Source organism: Diceros bicornis, chromosome 21 (genome assembly GCF_020826845.1).
Source record: "Diceros bicornis minor isolate mBicDic1 chromosome 21, mDicBic1.mat.cur, whole genome shotgun sequence".
Lineage (NCBI taxonomy): Eukaryota > Metazoa > Chordata > Mammalia > Perissodactyla > Rhinocerotidae > Diceros > Diceros bicornis.
In genome coordinates this window covers 48,371,442-48,395,460 of record NC_080760.1, presented here as the reverse complement: position 1 = coordinate 48,395,460, position 24,019 = coordinate 48,371,442, and the positions used below count along the sequence as shown (strand labels likewise).

The 24,019-nt window shown below is 51.5% G+C and overlaps 1 protein-coding gene across 5 annotated transcripts in view; it reads left to right on the top strand.

Moving 5' to 3' along the window:
- Positions 1-19,203, top strand: part of ZFAT (zinc finger and AT-hook domain containing) — a 203,333-nt gene extending 184,130 nt beyond the window's left edge. For 4 of the 5 annotated variants that reach the window (XM_058564974.1, XM_058564978.1, XM_058564975.1 and 1 more), the window contains exon 16: positions 18,236-19,203. In XM_058564974.1, coding sequence (XP_058420957.1) covers positions 18,236-18,475 — 240 coding nt within the window. In that variant the 3' untranslated portion in view covers positions 18,476-19,203. Of the gene's footprint in view, positions 1-1,465; positions 1,609-18,235 lie in introns of all 5 variants that reach the window. The other variant, XR_009223314.1, reaches the window with a different exon arrangement.
- The last annotated feature ends 4,816 nt before the right edge of the window (positions 19,204-24,019 follow it).

The following is a 24,019-nucleotide window of genomic DNA, read 5'->3' as shown; positions in this document are numbered from 1 at the left end:
TAGATCAGTATTTCTATCACAGTTGATATTTCAGTTCAGGGTTCAGGAACGAGCTCCATCTTGCAGGTCCTTGAGAGAATCACTGCTGACGAGAGGCCAGCAGAGCCACAGTGATCCCCAAGGGTCCCCCGCTGAGTGCCAACACTCCACTTCAATCCCAGGTCAAGAGCAGCTAGACCGTTCTTACTGTACCGCCTCCCGTGGAGTGACTATTTCAGTAGTGACTACGATTAGCAATATTGTGTTGGTGGGCCTGTATCTCTGTCTCTATGCCTGGTTCTCTGCAGGGCCCCCTAGGATCACCTCTTCTCTTCATTGTTGTCCCTCCACGTGCTGGATGCTTCCAAGGCATCACCCAGTGCCCCAGTGGCAGGGAACACCAGGAAGGAGCAATTGAGACTGCCTCAGACCTGCAGGCACCCTGCCCACTTCCCTCACGCAGATCCTCAGCCTGGCATGGCGCAGAGTTACGCTGCCATAATCTTGTGCAAAATCCCAAGTGCTCTTCCCACACGCTCAAACTGCTGATGAAAAAATAAAGCAGAAATTCCAGCTTTGCCAAAAGCAACCCCCCTCTCCCAGCTGCTTCCCCACGCCCTTTGTCGTCTCCCGGCAGGTTCCCTGTGGTGGTTGGCACTAAACGGTGAGGCTGAGGACGAGTCAGTTGGGAGGAGAGGAGCAGGCAGAGCCTCCTTCGTGGGCTCAGCATGCAGCGCTCAGTCCGAGAGGCAGTTTTGGGAGCAGTTCTCATGGGAAGACGTGTTGGTTGCCAGCCAACATGGGAATTGCTGTTTGTTATTTGCAGTTCACTGTTTTTGCAAGGAAATGCAATCCACTTCGATGGCTGACCACATACACCTGTTGCCTTTTTGCAAGGGAGAGCAGGTCCAGCCTGTCCTGGTTTTAACATAAGGCCCTGAGTAATCTGGTGCCTGAAACCCTTTTGCACTGTCCGTCTGTACAAGGGCATCTGGTGGGGAGAAGCTGCTCTACAGAAGGGACTTGTCAGGTGCAGCCTCCTGTTGGGGAAAGCCTCGCCCTGTGATCCTCCCAGGAGGGGAGCCCAGAATCAGCTCCTCCCCTTTGGGGCAGATGCTGAACATTTCACGGGACTCGTGGCAAAATAATGGGGAGAGGGATCTGGAACGTGACTTACGTGAGGCTTCAAAATCTATTTTCATTATTATTTTGAAACAATCACTCCATTCTATTAAGTTGATGGTTTAACTGCACAGCAAGAGGCCTGACAGTAGAATCCCTTTGGTGCAAGATGCTCTTGTGATCCTTGAAAGATCATGGTAGAAAAGGTATTGGCTGTCTGCATCGTCGTAAAGCGAGACTGAGTTGAGATCTCTCCCCTTGTCCTGCCCACAAAAGGGACTGAGTGAAGCTCTTGCTCTTTGTTATCCCTTTAAGCTCAGATAACCGGCGAGTTAATAGACTTGTCCTTTTCTTGTTCCCACAGAGGCACTTTGGACTCACCCTGTAAGCAAACCTCTCCCTGCCCGCAGCGCCGTCCACGTGGTGGAGTCAGTGGGAGAGTCACGCACACTCCCTCTCTAGTCACCTCCCCCTTCAGAACCTCATTTGTCTTCAGACCATTTGCCTGTGAGTGTGTGAGACGTTATAATAGCAGATTTCTCTTCTTTACACCGTAATGAAACCCCAGTATCTTCAGCGTATCATTTATTCTACTTTCCCATTGTGGTGGTTTTGCCATGTTGTGGTTCATCTAAGGAATCTTCCCTATTAGAATATATATAATTTTATGAGAACTGATAGTCACCGCAGTTTCTGTCCTCTGTAACTGTATTTTCTACTGTTCCTCATTGTGTGATGGGAATGCCACATCTATTCCATGCTTACTGACTCGAGAGTGTAATTACAACCATGATTGATTCAAATGCCTTTGGAAGGCCCGTGCGGGGGAATTGTATGTCTTTTGTAAGCGATCACATCCGTTGTGTATTGCGGGGACTGAGAGCAGAGGCCTGCATGGTGCTCCCTAACCCTCAGATGACCTAACACCAGATTCTCCGTTAGTAGACTAATAGGGGCCTACCATCCAGATAGACATCTTTTATCTTTTAATTCCCAGTCCTTTTGATTTTTATATCAATACTGAAGTCTCCCTGACTGCTTTCTTTGTTTTCCCCCTTATCACAGCCCTTACTATGAGAACCAGTTTTCAACACATGTTTTGGTTAGTGAGGTTTGGCTCCTGCCTAAAGAACATTGAGCTGCAATTTATTTGATCCTGGGGCTCTGCCAACTTTAATTATATCAAGGTCCTCATTATACATGCAGGGAGCCTCTCCAGATATTTTCATACTTCACGTTCCTTATAGAACATTTGTTCTGCCGTCGCTGAATGGTGACCTTCAGCATATAGATCCAGAGACAAAAATTCATTCAGGGTCTTGGCAATGGGTCACCCTCCCTTGTCCCTTAATGCCAGCTCTCGTCCTTTGTGAGCCTTCCTTAGTTCTCCCTTAGCCGTTTGGATCTTTTCTTTTTCTTTGTCTTCAAACTTCTCTCAGAGATTTCTGTTTCTGGTATGATTTCTATGGTTGATATTAAAAATCGCATCCTCTTTCATAGTTCTTTCATTACTTGCTGAGCCCTCTCATCGCACAGTAATGGCTGAAAGTTCCATTTCTTTGTGAAATTTTAAAAGTAAAAATAAGTTCCATGATGTATCTGTAGCCATATGGGAAATTGTCTGAAAAAACAGAGAATAAAAGTTTTTTCCCTATTCCATTCCAGCACTTTTTTTCATACAAAATATCTGTAGCTAACCTGAAGATGTCAGTCTATTGAACTTTGCTTCTCTTTTCTCTTCCTAAGCTCCGGTTTTTCTACTATTATGCCCCAAGAAGCTACAGCTTCCTTGCTGCTATTTGCAGAATCCCACTTTATTTGAGTTTAATAGTCTTGAGTTTGTTACTGTTTGCTGGGTGCCCATTTCCTGACCCGTGTCCTGGGCCAGGGCAGATGGGTGGTGTGTGCTTCCTCCCCTCTCACAGCTTCACCGTGCCAGCTGAGGTCGCTGAGTCTGTTTCAGGTTTGGGCAAAGGCGGGGCTGCAGCAGGAGGGAGCCAGGGCTGTGATTGCCGCCTGAGGAGGTGTGGTCCCTGCCTTCCTTGCCTTTGTTCCTGGGGCAGTGCTGCTGCAGGCTGGTTCTTCCCACTGGACCAGGGAAGAGCCTCTATCCTGCCTGGAGGAGTTCCCCTAAACAAGAACTCCGGACTTCACACCCCTGCCCCCTCTCCAGCCAGTCTCCCCATCTGGTAACCGCACACTCGCCGCTCCAGTGCTCAAGTCGGAACCTGGGGGTCCGTCTTAGCTCCTCAGTCTCTCACCCCCATGTCTGATCTGTCAGCACGTTCTCTCCTTGCTGTGGACTCTCCCTTCACAACATGCCTCAAATAGTCTCTCTGTCCCACGGCTGCCGCCTCCATCTGAGCCGTCGTTACTCAGAATGTAGTCCTTGGGCCAGCGGCTTCAGCTCCAGGGAGCTTGATAGAAAGGCAGAATGTCTGGCTCCACCCCACACCTCCCGAATCAGACTCTGCATTTTACCGTCGTCCCTGGTCCCCGGTGATTCGCGGGCATGGTAGAGCCTGAGGAGCTCCCTCTAAGCTGTGGGTCTTCCCTCGCTGGTTCACAAACCTGCCTCTTTGCTGGTCTCCTTCCTCTCCCTCCTGCTGCTCTAAGATCCAGTTTTCACAAAGCAGACAGAGCGATCTTTTCAAAATGTAAATCAGATCCCTTCATCCCTCACTTAAAACCCTCCAATAACTTAGATAGCGTCCAGTAAACTGAGACTAGGATCTCACGGTGGCCTCCCCGGCCCCACAGCAGTTTGGCCCTCCTCTCTCCCTCCGTTTACTTGCTCATAGTGCACCTGCACACTGGGCTGCTTGCTGCTCCTGTGTTTTACTACACTCGTCCCCACCTTCGGGCTTCCGCACCAGCTGTACCTCTGCTGGAGTGCTCATCACCAGCCTCTACAAGGCTGACTTCTTGTCGTTCAGGGCTCAGCTGCAGTGGCATGCTGTCAGGAAGCCCTCTTCTGACTCTCAGGTCCACATGCGGCCCATTCTCCGGAACCTGTGAATAAGATGAGTCGTCACTCCCCTGGTTGTGTTGTTAGATGGCACAGTTGACCTTGAGACAGGAAGATTAGCCAGACGGACCTAATCTAGTCCCATGAGCCCAGTAAGCAGAGACTTCCCTCACCTGGTGAGAGAGGTCAGCGTGATTAGACGGGTTTGTGTTTTAAGCCACTGCCTTTGTGGTGATTTGTTGGGCAGTAATAGGAAAGGAACATAGTCACTGAATGCGTTGTCAGATGAGAAGCCGAGTCCCCCTCTGTTAATATCAGGGTGCTTGCAGCACCCCACAGTGCAGGACTCTGGTCTGAGTGAGGGCCCCGAGGCATTTGTGGGCTGCGTGCTTCCCCAGGAGTAGCCCTAAGTCCGCTCCCCACCCCCGCCACCGTAACTAGAGGGAGGGTAGCATGCCCCTCAGCTGTGGGAAGACCTGCTCTGCCCACGGTGGCCATGGAAAGTGGGAGATCCACAGAAATGCAAATGCCCAAGGAGGGAGCCCCGCCTGTGGGCTGGTCATGGACGTCACCTGAATCCGGAGCCTCTGGCCGGACCACGTAGATTGTGGCCCTTCCTCCCCAGTTAGGAAATTAGGAAAGGGTGTGGACAGAGGGCTGAACCTGGCAGGGGCCGAAGCTCTCCCCCTCTAGGTGGTGGAGAAAATGGAGGTGCGCAGGAGTACGCCCCACCCCATCACAGTTCTGAGGGACTTGATCACAAACCGTGTCTCGCTTTGCCTGTCTGTACACGTCTTTTCTCCCCATCAGCCTGGAGCCTGGGTGAGAGAGGAGGTTTGGCCTCATTCACCTCTGGGATCTCCAGCACTCAGCTCAGGGCCTGTGCACTTCAGAGGCTTCGTGAGTGCTCAGGAGCACGGATGGAGCATCGGATGTTGGGGAGCTGAGCTGGGTGGGCTGAGGGTGCCTTCAACACGCTTATGCTGAGCAGCCCCTGAACTCCTGCTGATGTGGATGTCCTGCTGGAGGCACCGCAGGCCTCTGAGACGGAGGCCCTCCCTAGATGGGTAGTTCTCTGGTGTCTCCCGACAACCTCATTTCCTGAGAGTCACCCAGGCCGTGTCACAGTAGGTGGAGAAGGAGCCCTTGGCACAGCTGGGAGTGTAGGAAGTAGCTAAAAGGGACCCAGCCTGTCTGGGTTTGAATGCTGTGCCTGTCACTTAATAGTGTGTGACCTGCAACAAAGCACTTCTCCTCTGAACTTCTGTTTTCTCATCTGTAAAATGGGAAAATAATAGAACCTACCTCATGGGGCTAATGTATGGATTATGCATGATTATGCAAATGAAGCAATTGGCAGTGTGCTCAGCCTGTGGTTAAGTCTTCAATAAATCTTAGGTCCAGTCATCATGGAGACATAGCTCCTTAACCTCTTCTGTGCTTGTGGAGTTCAGCCACAGCTGTTTCTGCTTCTGGAAGCTTCCATTCAGCAAGCAGGTACCAAGGCAGCTGTCCAGACCCTGTGCTCGGCATTAGAATTCCCAGGGTTGATGAAACAGCACATGTTTCATAAGAGAGTTTGTTGCTTGTTCCAGACAGGTAAACACGTAGTTTTGTTGTGTAAATTGTGTTTGTGGCTGGGAATAATTTGACCCCTCACAACCTCCAGTTGTTGAGGCATTCTGAGTAATTCCCCTCGAGAAGGCCCTGGGGGAGTCTGATTCGGAAGAGCTAATGCCGAGGGACATCATTTGGCCACTTGCCCACAGTAAAGGGCAGTTGGGAGAGGGGTTCTGAGCAAGAAGGGGTGCACAGACTTGAGAGCAGACAAAGGGAAAACGCACCAGAGAGTCAAGGTTGGCAGATTTTCCTGCTCCGAGAGAGAAGCACAAATTCCTGCTCCGAGAGAGAAGCACAAATAGCAAAGAAACAGGAAAGTGTGGATTTGACGGGCAGGATTGGATGATCAGCACGAGATCTGAGACTGTCAGCGTCAGCCATAGGATGAACGTCAGAGCTGCATTGATGCTCCAAATCCGACAGGATCGGAAATTCCTTTTTCTGTTCTGAGACCTACCTTGCTGCTAATGAACTTTGATGAGTGATTGAAATGGTGCGTGTTTTGTTAGGATGAACATTCTTCAAACAAAGCTTGGAAATGCTGCATCCTGGAGTGCAGTCTCACTTAGGTGAGCGCTGTGGCTCTGGAGGTCCAGGGAGGAACATGGTACAGCTGCTGTCAGCCACCTTTTCCTTGTCTGCTTGGTCTCGTGGAGGCTGCTCGTCACTTGTGTAGGAGGAGAGGGAGAGGAACTGCTAGAGGAGACAGATTGTTGAAGCGGGGGAAAGAGTCTGCATCGGCTGAGGGAAGAAGCCAAGTGCTTCCCAGAGTACACAGAGGGAGTCCTCAGGATGGCAGACAGAGGTGGGAGATCAATCACTTCCCATGTCTTTATCGAGCGCCTGCCTGCCAGGCTGACAAAGTGGTCGGCCATGCCTGCAAGGAGGGTTGCTTGGGGTGATTTTGTGAAAATCAGGAGGGTGGAGGACTTCTTTGCTGAGAGACATGCAGGGGAGATGCTCAAACAGCAGTGGAGGGGATTTCAGTGAGACGAATACAGGAAAGCCCTGCCTGACCCTAGAGCTGCGCATCTGTGGAGGGGCCACCAGACAGGAGCAAGGCTCGTAAGGAGAAGCGTGTCCCCTGGGCGAGGTGCCGACGGTGATGCAGAGCCCCCACGCATTGCTTGGCACTAAATAGAAATTTAATATATGTGTGCTTAAAGGTCACTGAAGTACAGCATTATGCACAATAAACTTGTCTAAATATCAAAAGATATTCCTAGGCAGTAAGAAGCTACTGCCTGCCTCCTTCTCTGTCACTGTGAATGTGCTCTGATTCTGCTTGAGTTCAGTTTTAAGATATCTCCAGGATATACATTAGAATAATTCAATTCCGATACTTTTGAGCACCTACCGTAAGCCAGGTGCTGTGTAGACATAAGGAGGAGGATGTGCAGACTGGGAACCCGGTGGACAAGTCCAGGGTGCAGAAGAACGGAGTTGCTGCGTGTTGGCCAGCTGGGGCCTGCGGTGTCTCGGGGAGCCAGGATGCGCACGGGACTGGCAGTGACTGTTCTTAGCAACCAGTCTTTACAACTCGGGTTTTGGACAGTTTATGGGATATATATTTTCAGAAAAGAAAAAGTAACTGCTGTCTGCTTATAGCCAAGAGAAGAAGAGGGTGGAGGGGAGGCATCCTGCCGTCTCCCCAGGAAAGACGGCTCGCCTAAATCACGGCCCTCCTTGCTTCCCATGCAGTCTTTCCTTTTTAAAAGGCTTTAAATCTTCACTGATGTATGGAATGGTTCCTTCCTGCCTGTGAATATCTTTCGATATTTCCGCAAGTTTCTTGTGTATAATACATACCCCCTTTTCTTGGTTCTGTATATACATATATATTATTAGAGTTGGGAATTTATGATGCTTTTTTTTACAAACCACATTTATTTATACCTTGTCTTTTCTCTATAAATTCAGGACAGGATTTACCATTTCCCTTTGTTTCTGATGTATACAGCACCACACCTAACCTAGGGCTGTGAAAGTAAATGAGCTTGGCTATTAACCTTGTGAAATGGGTCCCCCAGTCTCCCTTTTGAGAATGCTGAAGGAAGCTCTTGCGTGGTTATAATTTAAGCAGTGAGTGAAACCCTAGTTGCTGGAAAAGATAAGGCTCTTTTCCCAGAGCTTGAACACACACAGGGGAATATTTCCCCTAAAAGAATCGACTGCAGTGTTCTCTTTTGTTCTTGTTGTTTGGTTGTATTTGGGGTTTTGTCTGTAGCCCTCTTAATTCTTAGCAAATCATGGAGTCTGAGAATTTCTGCAGTGGAAGGGACCTTAGCAGATGTTTGCATTCTCTTGACTCCTGGAGATCCCACAGTGTTCAAGACCAGGGTCATCTCCTTCAGGAGACCATCCCTGAGCATGACCTACCTGCTCCCCACCCCGCCCCTCCCTGGGTGTCCAGGGTAAGTGCCCGTCCACCTCCTCCACTAGACTGCAAACCCCTCAGGACAGGGAGCACGTGGGGGGATCACGGTTCTATTTCCCTTTCCACCTGAGTGTCTGACACGTGTTAACTTCTCAGTGGAAAACAAGAGAACTGAGAAGTCACCTGAAGTACATGGAAATTCAGCTTATGAGAAATTGAGTGGGTGGCTTGTCAGAGATGGCTGATTCAATAAATGGCTTGGCACTTAGAGGTGTCCAGACGCAGAGGCCACTGTCTGTCTGTCTTGCAAAGCAAGTGGTGATGTTATGTAACTGCACATCCCTGCTCCAGCCGAGGACGGGACGCCTTTCCTGTCAACAGCCGGAGCAGGCACCAGCCCTTCAGATCTGTTCCTGATTTTAAAGCTTGTTTTCTGTCCACCCTCCAGTTTCTTGGTCACTTTTGGCCCTAGTAAACCTTCGCCAGCCTGCCCGTTTGCCTCTCCCTTAGGATGATGGCTGAGGAGAGGCTGGGCTGAGCCTGTTTACCATGGAGCACCCCCGTCAGGCAGCCTTTTATGCTGCAAGGTGCCTTCAGAAATCAGGCCTCGAGTCTTCCTTGGAAAACTGGCCTTGATCCAGCGTCTGCAGCTGCTCCCTGTGGGGTTTGTTGGGTTGGCTCTCTAACTTTCTCTTACTCCCACTGGTGCTAAATACAGAAGGAGAACCTGGTCTGGGACCTCTCCCCTCGTCCCCTGCAGAGGTTTGGGCTGGGTGCCAGCCTGATCTACCTCCCCACCCACGGGCTGCTTCTGGAGAGTTCAGTTTCCTGCAGCACTTTTTAGAGCGTGTGCTCTCTGCCCAGCACGGTGCTGGTGACTGTCCTGTGCGTTTGAGGGAAAATGTGTTCTCACCCAAAACACCCTCCGTACCTGTGGCCTTCAGCAGACCAGCTAAGGCGTCCCAGAACATCTGGAATGACCATGTGCTTCCTCCCCACCCACCCCTCCCATCACACCCTGTCCGTACCTCTGTACTTTCCTACCTCTTCACTTTTCTTTTTTTATCTTACTTTTTGCTTCATTTTCCCCAATTATTAAAGGACTGTATTATCTTAAAAATTTAGAAGACATAGAAAAAGTAGAAAGAAGAAAAACAAGGACCCCTGGTTGCACACCACATAGACAGACACAGGTAATGCTGATCCCTCCCTCCTGTGTGGTGATGGTTTCCAGACTTCACTTGCTCAGCAGGTAGTTGCTGGACACCCCCCTCAGGCCAGGCCACGTCGTAGGTGCTGGAAATAAAGTGACGGCAAACGCGGTCCAGGTTGCTGCCTTCCTGAAGCTCACGATGACAGAGAGATAAATAGGTGATGCAATTTCAGGTGGTGAAAGAGAAGTGCAGCAGAGAGGGCCAGTGCTGGGGCTGCTGCCCCTGCTGGGTGGTCCGAGAAGTCCTGGTGGACGAGGTGACATCGGAGCAGGGGCCTGAGGGAGTGAGGGAGGGGCAGAGTGACAGCACTGGGAGGGGCACTCTAAGCAAGGAGGTCACGGGAAGAGCCCTGAGGTGGGACTAGCTCCGTGTGGACGAGGAACAAGGAGGCTGGGAGGGCACTGGGCATGGGGAGCGGGCAGGGGCCGCGTCACGCAGGGTCTGGCAGACCGTGGACACCAGGGCGGAGTTTGCGCCAAGTGTGGCGGATGCACAGGATGGCGTGTGCACTTGTATACTGCCTTCTTTTCACGTATTTAAACATAAGCCTTTTTCTCTCTTATAGAATCTGTAGGGCATGTGGTAGGTGCTCAACTTCTCTGTCTGTTTACATATCTGGGAGGCCATGTGGCAGAGTGGAAGTACGCAGCCTGAGATTCAGGCCGACCCATTCACACCCTGACTGTGCATCAGCTGCCTTCACTGGGGAGCACCTGTGACATCTGGCAGCATCTGCAGCCACGAGCACAGCAGGACCTGAACAAAGATGAGGGCATTGGCCCTGGTTGTGTACTAAGATGTCCCCTTTAGTGCCATGAGAGGTGCACAGAGGCTGTGGTGACTGCCCTTGGTGACCTCGCGCATTTGGAGAGACACAGACCTCTAAGGTCCTCTCCCCGTGGTCACTGGGTGTGGCTTCTCCATGTGACTGACACCATCTAACTGTGGCGCCTGTGCTGTCAGCTGTGCTTTGTTCGGTGGTTTTTGAGCAAGTTGAGCACATTTCCTAAGAGCCTTCCACTCTGCATTCTTTATTCCAGTGACTCATTCAAGAAGCAGGATTCACTCTTTATTATCTGCAAGGTGTGGCCAGGCTGATGACGGGCGTCAACACAGGGTTCTCTGGGCGAGCTTGCTCAAGGAGCCGGGGTGCTCCCTGGAGGAGAGGGCACAGACCTGAGTTCTCGAGGGAAAGCTGGTGGGATGGGGGCTTCAGGCAGGTGGAACAGCAGGGGCAGAAGTTCTGGGCAAAAGAGAGCACGTGCGTGTTCGGGAATCAAAGATGAGTGTGGAGGGACAGGGCTGGGCAGGGGCGGGAGGATCCTTGTCCCTCCCACTAGGGAGCTTGGGCTGCATCCTGAGGGTGACAGGAGGCCACCGAATATGAAACAGAGGTGGTTAGAAAGACTGTAGGCCTTCGAGGGTCTTACTTGGCTTCAAATTCCAGAATCACCTGATACTAGCTGTGGGATCTCATAAACTTGAACCACCACTTCTCAAAAAGATACGGCTGCACTCCTCCCTGCCCAGCCTTCTGCACAGGGCTGCAGGAGAGCTAATTTTAATAAGGGGTCTGAGAATACTCCAGAGACTGTGAAGGGCCTGCCTGTTAAGGTCATTGTGACGATAATACGAGGGAGGAAGTAGTGTCATAAGGAACAGACAGAGGAAGTGTAAAAGGGAGTGTGAGGAAGGAGAGAGATAACGATGCAGGTGCAAGCTTAGGTCTGTACGTACCATACCCGTACACGTGCGCACACACACAGACATGCATGCCTGTGCCCATATCCCTGCACACATGCACACACATATACACCTGCACACACACACATGCACACCCATGCCCATATCCACATACATATATACCTGGACACACATACCCCTGTGCCCCATCCCTGCACATATCCACACACATACACACCTGCACACACACACACACACACACACACACACAAACCTGTGCCCATGTCCCTGCACACATATACACCTGCACACACACACACAGACATGCACGCCTGTGCCCATATCCCTGCACACATGCGCACACATATACACCTGTGCGTGCACACATGCAAACCTGTGCCCGTATCCCTGCACACATGCACAGACATATACACCTGTACACACACACAGGCACACCGTGCCCATATCCCTACACACATGCATACACATATACACCTGCACACACACACATGCACACCCATGCCCATATCCCTGCACATATCCACATATATATATATACCTGGACACACATACCCCTGTACCCCTATCCTTGCACATATCCACAGACATATACACCTGCACGCAGACACACCTGTGCCCATAGCCCTGCACATACGCATACATCACAAATATATACGTGCGTGCACCCATACCCTCACACACACATACTCACATGTTGCCCCCACACACATATACACTCACATGCATATATGCCTGTGCACACTGCACATGTCTCACCTGTCTCCTTGTGGGAGTTCGGCTCCTGTCTGAGATTCTTTGTGTCCCCCATGCCTGCTCTCATTAAGCCCTGCCCATCATGGGTGCTCGCCCTCTGTGAGTTGATGATCTTCACGATGGCTTTGCCCTCCTGGTGGCCTTCTGAATCCTGTCTGCCGCCCAAACCACAGAGGGCCGACCAGGGCCGGCTCACAGCAGGTCCTGGGAACTAATCCTGAGAACAATGGGAGTGCCAACAACGGAAGAATAAATAGTGCTTCTCTGTGCCCGCAGCCCCAGGTGCTTTCCCTTTCAAGGACATTAATGACATTGGAGGGATTAATAAAGAGGGACCTGGTTCAACTTACTTAAAAATGGATTTGAGATGTGAAGGATGCCTGAAGCAAAATGATCTGCCTGTAGTGGCAGCAGTGACAGTGGGGTTTGTTCCCCCTGAAAACGTGAATGATGATCCCTGTCCTGGAGATGCTCAAGCTAGAATCTCCCAAGGGAAGGTGGCCAGCATCTTCCCAGCACCCGACGAGGGGGACGGGCTTGAGGGAGGGCGCTGGACATGTGGGCAGCATCTAAATGGAGGCATTTGGGTGGCGATTTTCATTCCAAAGCATTATAACCTGAATAGACTTTAAATGGATGCCATCCGATAGATGTCCTTCTGGTTTCTTTTCATTTTAGGGCCAACAGAGGTTTTATTTATTTGTCTTTATTCATCATTTATTTATGTGCTGGGAGTCAAGTTCAAGTAACACGCTCGGTTCCACTGGGCCTGAGTGCTGGAAACCCCGATGACCCGTCAGGACTGAAATCGCAAACGTCTGCTCAGGTGCCTGAGCTTACGAGGAGCAGGGGCTCCTCTGTGGAGCAGAGCCCCCGACACGAGCGCGGGAGGAACTCAGGCACCAGGGAGTATTTGCAGGGTTTAGAAAGCTCTGGGGGAAGGGGGGATGTAAACGCGTGTTGTTATTCTAATCTACCAACAATTCTTAAAATCGTTATTGTAAATACCCAGCTAGTAAGAGTCTTTCCTCTTTTTTCACTGCCTTCTCTGTGGGATTCAGCCGTGAGATACAGCTCTTTCTTCCCTTAATTAGTCTTTGTCATGATGTCCTTGAATGTCTGGGCCGTCTTGGCGTCCTGGGGGATGGTCATAGTTGGGGCAGTTTATGTCACAGAGAAACGTGTGTTAGGGATGGAGTCAGAGGGTGTGGAAGGCTGGGCTCAAAGGTGAAGTGCCATCCAGGGAAGAGCCGTTCCACGCTAGACATTTTGGCTGTGTTCTTCCTGTAACCAAACCTGCTTTGTGGCTTGGTGTGAAGTCCCTGGTTCAGGGCAGGGAGCTTTCAGATGAAAAGTCAGAAAATCTGGGCTCCGGTTCTAGCAAAGTGGTCCTGGGCAATTGATTTTCAATCTGAGCCTCAGCTCCTCTCCCCTAATATGAGGGGTTGGACCTTCGGGACTTTTCGAGCCAAAGGGGTTTCCCCTCTGGACAGTGGGCCTCTTCCCAACCTCCTCGTCTGGGTGGGCTCCTGTCAGCCCGAGACAAGGGCTGGCCCAGCTGCTCCAGGCTGTTCTCTTTATCATCACTGCCAGGTTCTACCCGAGGATAGTTCTGGAGGTACCCCTAATGCCTCCCACGTGCCTGCCGAGACTCTGGCGCTGGGCTGGGGCGGAGGAGCCTGTCCCTGCTCTTGAGAAGCTGTGGGTTTAGCGAGGAGGTCTGTGCAGAGGACTGTCATACAGAGCAGGACAGTCATTCAGAGCTGTGTGAAGGGCTCTGCAGGGGCTCCACATAGCACATGAGTGCAGGGACCGTCGTCTTCAAGGAGGGCTCCCCCAGCTAGGGGCACTTCCGGGAGTTTCTTGAACGTTGCGAGGGGGGAGGCATAACCTGCTAGGAATGGTTTTTACAAAGAAAGTGGAGAAGGAAGCTGGAAGAGGGGGAGAAAGCAGGGCAGGCAAGGGAGTAGGGAAAAGCGAGACCAGCACCCAGCAGAGTCTCTGTCAGCGTTTGCCCTGTGAGCAGACGATGTGGGCTTGCAGCCATGGAGAAGACGGGCTCTCTGTGGGAAGCTGTGCTGCAGCACGAGTAGAGCCCAGCAGAGTGCCTGGCCCTGACTTTGATCTGGTCCAGAATCTAGAATAATGCTTGAGGCGGGCAGAACTACAGAGCTCAGAGCCTGATGTAGTGAATAATTTGCACAGTCCGTGGGTTAAGGTTTCTATTAAGCTAACTGTGCTGCTGATCATTTAGCTGGAAGATGTTAGATATATCATTTGGAGAAAATGGAGTACCCATCTCAGGGGATAATGACACTGTGAAGCCGTATCATTTCTACCGTGGAGAACAATTTGAAGCCTGTGCTAATAGATTAAGTGACTACAGTGATCATTTTGAACAAAGAAAATGGTTGAGAGCCGTACAGCCAGCCACAAACTGAGTGAGATGGGTAAAGAGTAATAATGTAACCCTGTTGATCTGTGAGGTGTAATCCCTTTAGTCGCTGTTACACTACTCCAGCTGGGGAAGGTCTCTGGACTGGGGCTCACACCAAGGTCCGGCTTCTGCTACCTTGCAGCTGTTTGACCTTAGATGAGTCCCTGGACCGCTAGAGGTTTCATTCAGAAATGCCCAAGCCACAGGATGTTGGTGTAAATGATTGGGATGAGGCATGGCAGAGTGTTCAATAACCTGCAAGGGACTGGGTAGACACTGGGTTCTGTGGGGACAGGGAAGGGGTGCATGGTTTGCAGAAACATAAAACATAAAAACAAATGGAGTGTGCGTCTTACAACCCTTGGAGTGCGTGAAGGCGGGGAGGGGCTCACTCTGCAGAAAGCCTCATAAACCCCTTCTGTAAAGCAGCCCATTATTCCTCTTTCTACAGTGTTCCCACGTCAGCTGTATGTAAAGTGGAGCATCTGTGTGGGCGGCTTCTGCAGGGCTGGCAGAGCCGCTTGCCAGAGCTCATGAGATTGTCAGCTCGGTCCAACAGCAGGCCACAGGCGGACTTTGGGACCCCTGGTTGTTGTTAGTTACGTTTTGGATGCTCAGTAAAATGACTGAGCAACAGCCTGCAGCCCCCATTACGCCTGCGCTGACTGAGATGGATGCTCTTTTCAGGACTTCTGTGAAGTGCACATTTGCTTTTGCCTCTGTCACTTTTTCTGTTGAATTAAGCCCAAAGGACTGTGTTTGGAAAGTTTACAGTACTCATAATTAGCATTGGATGAATTTAATGGTGATTCTGGCAGACAAAATGCTGGAGCTGAAAATCGAAAAAATAAAATGGAGGAAGGATTCTCTTTAAATAGACTTAATGCTTCAGAAAGGTAATATGGAGAAAGAAATGTAAATATTTAGAAGGATGGTGAGGGAAGTATAATGCTCAGTCAGTCTTAACTTCTCATGGCAGGCAAATTTTGATTCATGGAGTGCCATGGATGGGACGAGGGACGATGCAGGGCCCCTTGGAAAGCTTCAGTGTGTTCCTTTGTAATTTCGAGTCTCCATCTCTCAGCTGATGATCAAGGCTCTTCAAGATCTGATAGTGAACTTCATTTCAGGCCTCACCTGCCACTTCTCTGCCAACACTCCTTCTCCTGTGACTTATGCACATTTGACAGATATCCCCTGAGAACCTCGCACATGCAGACAGACTGGTGATCTACAGCCCAGGAGTGGGGTCTGGTGTCTTGAGCTCAGCCAGGAGCCGAAGCCTCTATGCAGATGAGGGGTCCAGAGAAGTAGTCAAGGATGGGGACTAGGACTGCTCCAGCCTTTGTGAGTGGGCAGAGGAAGAGCAGTGGGGAAGTCTGGAATCTGGGAGAAGGCTCAGAACAGAGCCTGACAGGGTTGTGGAAGTAGCAAAGAGGGCACCTCAGTGAGTCAAGCTGAGGTGGGCTTAGTGTGTCAGATAGCACAGAGCCTTCTTGAAAGGTGAAGATGGAACTCTGCCTGGTGAGTTGGGAACTGGGAAGTAGCCCGCGGCCTTGGCGGGGCTGTGGGCACACACCCGCTCTTTGCTCACTGTCTTCCCTCTGCCTGCAATGCCTTTTCCCTCTATCTGTGGACAACGCCACCTTCCATGAGGTGCCTTGGGCCCTGATGCGACAGAGTTCGCACCGTTTACCCCTATTTCAAGCACGGTAGCCTCATCTTAGCTGTCGCCCTGTCTTCTTCCCTGCATCTGTGGACAGTGGTCATGTCTCGGTCATCTTGGAACCTCCTCCTTCCTGCTGGGCTGTCGTGGGAACAGGAGGCGACAGCCTCTGCTTCTCAAAGGCCCGGGCCAGGGCAGGGTTCTCCTTTCAGCCTTTGTCGGTACTCAGGCATCGTGGTGTTAGAGTTGTTCAAAAGGACAGGGATTTTCCGCAGTGGAAATTTTCTGTTGGTGACTACTTCCTCATTTTAGGCTTCAGCTCTGATGGCAATCGCTGTATCCCGATTATGGCGTCACGCCCAAGAGCATGTCTCAGAGCTTGTGTATCGGTTGATCTCACCGTTTCTATCACATCTTCTGTTTACCTGAAGCGCAGTGGGCTTGTTTATACTGGGACCCCAGTATAAATCACCCTGGCCCCTCACTTTTTCCTTTGTGTAGAATTGACTGACAGTTAAGAGGAGAAAAGCATTTGTTGTGTATTCCCTCCCCTTCTGTCAGGTACTCTCTTTCAACGTGAAATAAATCAATATTTACTTCTAAAGTCTTGGTTCACAGTACATTTTCCCATTTAAATGAAATTGATACAAACAGTAAAAGAAGGGAAAAAGGTCTTGATACTCTGGGAAAACAAACCAGGCTAAATGTATTAATAGTTTCCACTTAGGATAGCTCTTGGGCTTCTGGTGAATTCTGTCAGTCCAAATTAAAAGTTCCTTCCAGTCCATAACTTTGTGTGGAGCCCACCCCAGAGGTGCCTTTTCTGTTTTTCTCTCTGAATTAAATGTGATCCCCTGCTGACATAGCCTTTCCTGCTCACAGGGAGTGGTACAGTCACAGGGCCAAGTGAGACCACTCGAAGCCAGTAGGGCCATTCCCAGATAGAGTGTGGAGTCCCGACGTGTTAACAGAGGGACAGGCAGGGAGCAGGAAGTCGTCCCATGTCAGACATCAGCTGGCAGAGGAGTCAGGAGCAGGCCAGGCATCCAGCTTGGCTCTGGGAAAACAGCTGTGACAAGAGAGCATGGTCCCTGCCCCCACGGAGCTTAGTCTAGTGGAACCTGATAAAATGACAGAGGTTTGGTTGAATGAATGAATTAATGAAGGCTTCGAAAGGGCAGCCATGTTATTAAGCATGCATTTTGCATACAAAAATCTCCTTTAATTCTCCCAGCAATCCTCTGAAGTGGGCATGTTAGTCTCTCTTTTGCGGATGAGAAAACTGAGGTTGTAGGGGAAAGTAGTCCAAGCCTCGCAGCTAATAGTGGTTTGTAGGACAAAGCTTCTGGTCCACTTGGACCCCCTGGAAAAGCCGAGTCTCTCTGAAATCCCTCCATGTACCAGCGGACTCTCTCATTCCCCAGCTAAACAATCCCAGGCCCATTTTCTTTCCTTCTGGGCTTATTTTCTAACCCTTGAGCCATTTTTGCAGCTCTAGGGTCTCAACTCTTTCTAAATCTTTCCCATATTCTTTCTATGATCTCTTCTCAAGATCAAAGACAGTTGTTATTTCAAATAGACCGGAGCCCACAGAGTCGGTGACGTGGGGCATCAGCACCAGCTGGAATTTGCCCTTGTCTGGAATCTGCCTGCTTGGAGCTGCAGAGAAAGGCCTGGCCGTGGAATTCAGCAGGTCCCCTCCGCCGACAGAGGCTCCCGCAGACTATCCTGCCCAGCCTGTGGCAGCGAGTTCCCATCAGCAGGCGCTGCCCAGCTGGTTCAGGCATTAGTGTTGATGGACGACACCTGGGAAATCAGTCACGCGGGTGTTTGCCTCCTCCTAGTGTGATGTTGGTTTTCATACAGAGAGTTGAGCTCCCATAGTGGGTGGAAAGACAGATAACCCAGGATAAACCTAGGCCCTTTTTCATCACCAAAAGGACCAGCTGTGGATTTCTAGGAGCCCCCCCACCCAACCCTCAACATGGTTGCAGTAAATAACTATTTACTGCATATAACTGCAAATAACTATTTACTCAGCATGGTTGCAGTAAATAACTCCTATGGTACCTTTCAACTCTCATACCGTTGGCAACCTCCATACCTCTGGGAGGCAGGTTGGCATCAAGAGAAGAGCTTGGACTTTGGGTTTCCACTTGGGTTCCACCATTAGCCACAGCTGGGCCCCTGGCCGTGTTGCTTTGCAGCATTGAGCTTCCCTCTCTTCACCAATAAACATGTGAGAGCAAGCACAGAGCATTGCTAAGAGGATTAGGTGCAGTAGGGACAGGCTCCTGGAACATACTAGATACTCCGTAAGCAGTAGCTGTGAGTCTGTTGTCATGACTGGACCCAGAAGCAGGACCTGTATGACCTTTCCCTTGCCCTCCCACAGGTCACCGACGAGGAGCCCAGCTCCAACCACACAGTCATGATCCAAGAGACCCTCCAGCAGGCCTCCGTGGAGCTGGCCGAGCAACATCACCTGGTGGTATCCTCCGACGAGGTGGAGGGCATCGAGACAGTGACAGTCTACACGCAGGGCGGAGAGGCCTCGGAGTTCATCGTGTACGTGCAGGAGGCCATGCAGCCCGTGGAGGAGCAGGCCGTGGGGCAACCGGCCCAGGAGCTCTAGAGGACACTCAGCGTCGGACGGACCCCATAGGGCAGGGCTGCCAGGCTCTGCGGGACACCCAGGACACTTGGGGTGCCCAGGGCGGGGAAGCCACAGAACGGCGCTCTCCCTGGCGCTCTCCTCTGCGCTCCCTGCCCTGGCCACCAGATGGGGCTCTCCTTGTCCTACTTTGGGTGGGCAAGGTGATCAGCATCACCAGCAATACAGGACCCCTCCCCCAGTACAGACACACACCCCCTTACCCTGTATCCTCTGCTTCTGGAAGGACTTTTGCATCAGTTCCCCAAACACGAGCCATACCACATTGCCCCTTTGCTTCAAGATTCGAACAGAGACCCCCAGTCCCCATCAGCATCTTCCCTGAATCACATCCCCATCTCCTTGGTCCCCATCTAGGTGCCGAATCTTCATCTGGGACCGCTCTGCAGCCTGGTGAAAGGGAGACAGCCATCACAGAGAAAGTGACCTTGTGGTTTTTGAGTCACCTCTCTGGGGAAAGAGGGAAGGGGGCCTGGCTTTGTCTACAAAGTTCTACCCTCCTCAGGTATTGAGGGTGCATGTTATCGCGTGAAGTAAACATGATTTGATGACCCTCCCACTCCCATCACAGGTGGGGTCTCAGCTTACAGTCTTGGAATTCTTTTGCTTTCAAAAAAAATGCACTTTTTCCTCTTCACCCCCCATTCTAAGGAGGTGAGGTGGATGGAATAAAGACAGTCTCGGCCTGAGTACTTGGTTCCTCCCTTAGGTTGAGTGGTTTACATTTCCCCATCCTGAATCAGATCTTGGGTTTGGGCCCCACCTAGAACCACCGCATCTGAGACACAAGGCCCTTAAGATGCAGACGCTGATGCTCTTTCTCCCTCTAAAGCACTTAGAGTTGCTTTAGGGCCCACTGTCTGAGGTTAACGTCTTACTTTCCGTTTCCTGGCGTCCAGTGTTGGGTTTGCTGCAGCCCAGAAGAGGGAGCACTCTTTTCCACCCGGCACGTGGGAGGAGCAGTCAGCCGGCCATCAGAAGCCTGCGTGACAACTGTTGTTTGACTAAGCATTCAGTCCAGGTGCTCATGAGAAGTCCCATACCTTTTTGAGCCTCTGCTCTGTGCACAGCATTGTGGGGGCATCGAGGTGAGTCCTGCTGCGCCCTGCCCGGCCCTGGGGTCTCTTGTCATCGTCACCCACCCTCCCACTCACTGAGGTCAAGGTTTGTGTCCTCTGAGACCCCTGTCTTCAGGTGGAATCTTATGCAGGTATATAAGCAGAGGTACAAGCAGATGGAGGGGTAGTTGCTCCGGTTGAAGAGGGTGGAGTCCACAGCCCATGCACCAGGCCCCTCTGTTACTGCCTCTCTCCCCACCCCAGCAGGGCCTAAAGGCACCTTTTGGGGGAAGCTTAAGAGCTGCTGCTCTGGGACCGGCCTGCTGGTGCAGTGGTCAAGTTCCTGCCCTCTGCTGTGGCGGCCCGGGGTGCGCAGGTTCGGATCTCAGGCACGGACTACACAGCGCTCGTCAAGCCATGCTGTGGCAGCGTCCCACATATAACGTGGAGGAAGATGGGCACGGATGTTAGCTCAGCAACAACCTTCCTCACCAAAAAAAAAAAACGCTGCTGCTGCTCTAACACAAGGAGGAAAGAGACTGCCTGCTCTAAGCCAAGAAGGGGAGAAGTGCATCTGGCCTTCACAGGAAGGAAGGTCACTGCCCACTTGGGATGAGGTGGGGAGAGCTCCATGGCAGAGGTGGCCTGTGGTCAGGGCTTTTAAGCTAGATAGGCTCTGCATTTGCGGGGATTAGCGGGGAGGGAGAGGGAAGGGGATTCGGGGGGAGAGTAACAGTGGAGCTAACCCCTGGGGGTGGGACAGCGTGGGGATGAACTCGAGCCATGAGCATTCCCCTGGGCTGGTGGGTAGCTATAAGGGGAAAGGCAGAAAGGTCAACCAAAAGCCAGAACCTAGCAGAAAAAGGGATGAGAGATGATGAGTATTGATTTTATTCAGTGAACCATAGGGAGGCAGCAGCCATTTGATAGACCCGGGGTGTGAAGGGCAGAGCGACACTCCGGAAAGAGTGACCTTGTCCGTGTGTCAGGGTCAGCTGTGTTGGGATAGTTGAGCCTCCAGATTGGAGGCAGAGAACCTGGGCTCAAACCCAGTTCTGTCCCCTCTTACCTGAATCACCTTGGCATGTCACTGAGCCTGTCTTAGTTGTAGTTAACTCATCTCTGAAATGGGTCTGATGATAATTGCTAACTCCTGAGATTATTGAGGGGATTGACTGAGCAAAGCCTGGGAAGCCATTGGCAGAGTACCTGGCCCACTCTGTACATGTAAATTATTATTTGTATTCATAGGCATGGAGGATGCAAACTTGAATATCCCTCAAATTCTGCCCTCAAAGAGGTCACAATCTAGTGGGAGAGACAGGGCAAGAACGCACAATAGGAAGTTGTGGAATGTGCTTCATGCTCCTGGCGAGGCTGGAGGGAGGAGCCTGTTCCGAGGTCCCCTAACACGGGGCCCTGCGCCAGAACTGTGGGGCCACATGACACTGAGGAGCAGGTGCCCAGCCGCTCAATGGCAGTTCTCAATTGTGACTCAGAGTCTCAGTGACTTCAGGGCGAGGTCAGTCCTGTGTGCTGATCACCTCAAATGCTGGACGTGATTATTTCTGAGATGCACATCCAGCATGTCCACTGCTTTGTGTCCTCAGTAACCCTGAGATCATTAGAAGATCTCGTTCTTCTAATTTATAAAGCCCTTGTGAAGAGTGATAACTGCACTAGGCTGGTGTTCACTGTAAATGTGCTGGGCGTCTACTGTCATCTAAAGTCTCTGTGCACTTTTAAACGTGAACATAGATATGAGCGAGAAGTGGCTTTAAATGTTGTCAGAATTTAGGTCATAAGGGCCTTGTGCTGGGGAGGGGAGGCGGGCTTTGGTTTGAATCCTGGTTCCACACTTATGATTCATTGTGATGTAGGTTAACCTTCATGGATATTGGTATCATCGGCTATAAAATGGGTAAATCATTTTGCCCCATTGGCCCAGTTTGTTTTAGGGATTCACCACGGTAGCAGATGCCAACGCACCCAGCACGCTGTGTTGTACATGGTAGGAACACGATAAATAGCTATGTTCCTTCCCGTTGTCCCTTGTGGGTTCCTAGGCGAGTCCCATGGCAAATGACCAATGGCAGCTTGAACAGGGACGTATCATTTGCTTGCCTGTGAGGTTCACTTGCAGTCCAGTTGTCGTCTAACCCTGCGGTTACCCCGTCCTCATCCCTCTTCCTTCTTCTAGGCCTGTCACTGGCCTCATGTGCCTTCATGCACTCATTGATTCAGCAAAGGCTGATCGACTACCCCTAGGGGCCAGGCCCTGGGCTATGAACTGGGAACACAACTTACCAATGACACGTGGTCCCAGGCCTCAAAGAACTCACCACTGGCTCGGAGGGTAGAGGAGCGAACAGGTGATGGGAAGGCCGTGTGGGAGCGGCTGCGGGAGCAGAGCAGGGTTGCTAGCATGTCTGAGAGGGGGTACCACGGAAGGCATCACTACCGCCTCAGCCGAGCCTCGGATCCAGGCAGAGAAGAGGCAGCATGACACGAGACTTGAACTGAGATGACTTGCCCGGGGAAATGGCAAGCGATAGAGGTCAGGAGTGAACGTGGACCCAGCCCTGAGGGAAACCCTCCACCGGCATCCTGTCATTGGCTCCCACACCAAGCCTGCATAGGTTCTAGGTTATCCTCACTGACTGAGAGGGAAACACGTCAGGAGGTTAAGAAACTTGCCCGGAGTCTACAGCTAGTGAGAGGCCAAGCCAGAATTGAGAAATGGGCTGTCTGACTTCAGAACTCACTCTCCTAACCATTGCTCTGCGTTGCAGTGGGAACCTGGGGAGCCTGGGGCATCTGGCCAGGAGAGAAGGCCCCAGAGGAGGGAGGCAGGGCACTTGATGGGGAGACCTATGCCCATGCTGGGCATAGAAGTAAGGAGAGAGAGAGAGAGAGGGAAGGGATAAAGGAAAGAAGGCAGGGAAGAATTTTGCCATTTAATGCCATTCACAGTATTCTTGTGCATCTACAGACTGTTTCTCTCCATCTGAGTCATTAAATCACCCAGCCCGGAGCACACCCTTGCAGGGTTGTCACTGGGGAGCATTTGCCCACAGCGAGTGCTGTGCTGCAGACTGTTTATTTTTGCAACCCCCCCCCCCCCCCCAATTATTGAAAACACAGAAAGTTGAAGAATTGTTCATGTTACGGGAGCCCTGTGATTGGGTGGGGCAGGGCAGGGGGTCTGGTTCTCTGAGGTCCTTTCCTGGGGAGCTAATGCTGAGCTGGCGGGGCAGGGGTGGGGGCCTTTCTGAGCCACATGGTACATACGAGTGATAGGTTCTCCCTCAGCTGTTTCATTCAGATGCTTTTTGATCCACCTTGTATTTTGTGCCAGGAGAAGTGAAACTATGTGCTCAAAGGCTGAATGGGCTCCTGCCTTCCTGTTTTATAATGTGTGACAAGTACCTACTGTGTGCCAGGTACCAACAGACAAGTTAGGTGCTATCATTAGAGTTTTATTGATGGAGAATGTTAGCACAGAGAGGTTAAGAAACTTGCTCAAGGTCACGCAGGAAGTAGCAGAGCCAGAATTTGCACCCAGGCAAGGTCTGCCCTCATTACCAGAGTGCCCTCTGCCGACTCCTTTCTTCCCTTATACAGCTGAGGAAACAGGCTTGGTCAGTAACCTGCCTCGGGTGACGCTTGAGGCCAGAGAGTGATGTGTCTGGGACTTGAATCCAGTATGAGGGTCCCGTTTCATCATTGCTTTTTGTACTCCCTGTGCCACGCTGCCTCCCCTGTTATCTTCCAGCCTTGACACCAGAAAGGCAGAGCAAGGATAGCGTGTGGGGGGCAAGGTCAAATGTGGAGGGCAGAGGTTAGAGGTAAGAAGCCAAGGTCCACTACATGGAGCAGAAGCCCAGGAACTGCGTAGCTGTGAGGCAAGAGCCGGTGTGAGCCTAAGGCAGCAGAAGACGGGAGACCTGGGGCCAGCCCGAGGTCAGAGACAGAGTGGCGGAGGGAGATGGGGGCCAGCCAAGAGGGGCCTGTGACGTGTGGGCTGGGGCCGAAGCCGAGGGCAGTGCTTGGAGACCCGCGGCTGTGTCCCCTGGCGCGCCTGCAGCTGGTTTTATCTGCCGGCAGCCCTGACACCAACCCTGCGTCTGGACGGGCTTTCCTGCGGCTGCCGTGCGGACTCACCGCCCAGGCTGCCATCTGTTAACGGAGGGGGAGAAGGCCAGACTTTGATAAGGAGAGAAGCCCAGGCAAGACAGACCTGGACCTGACTCCAACTCTCAGAACGTGTGTGACTTCGGGAAGTCATGTATGTCACCTCTCCATTGCACAATGGGGATGAGAGAAGCATGGCTGCAAGGTGTTAACAGTGTACCGTGTCGGGGGCTCTGCCTCCAGTCCTTAGACAGCGCTGTGGGGTGTGGTCGTGTAGATGAAGATAAAATGGCCCGGAGGTGGTGAGATTCAC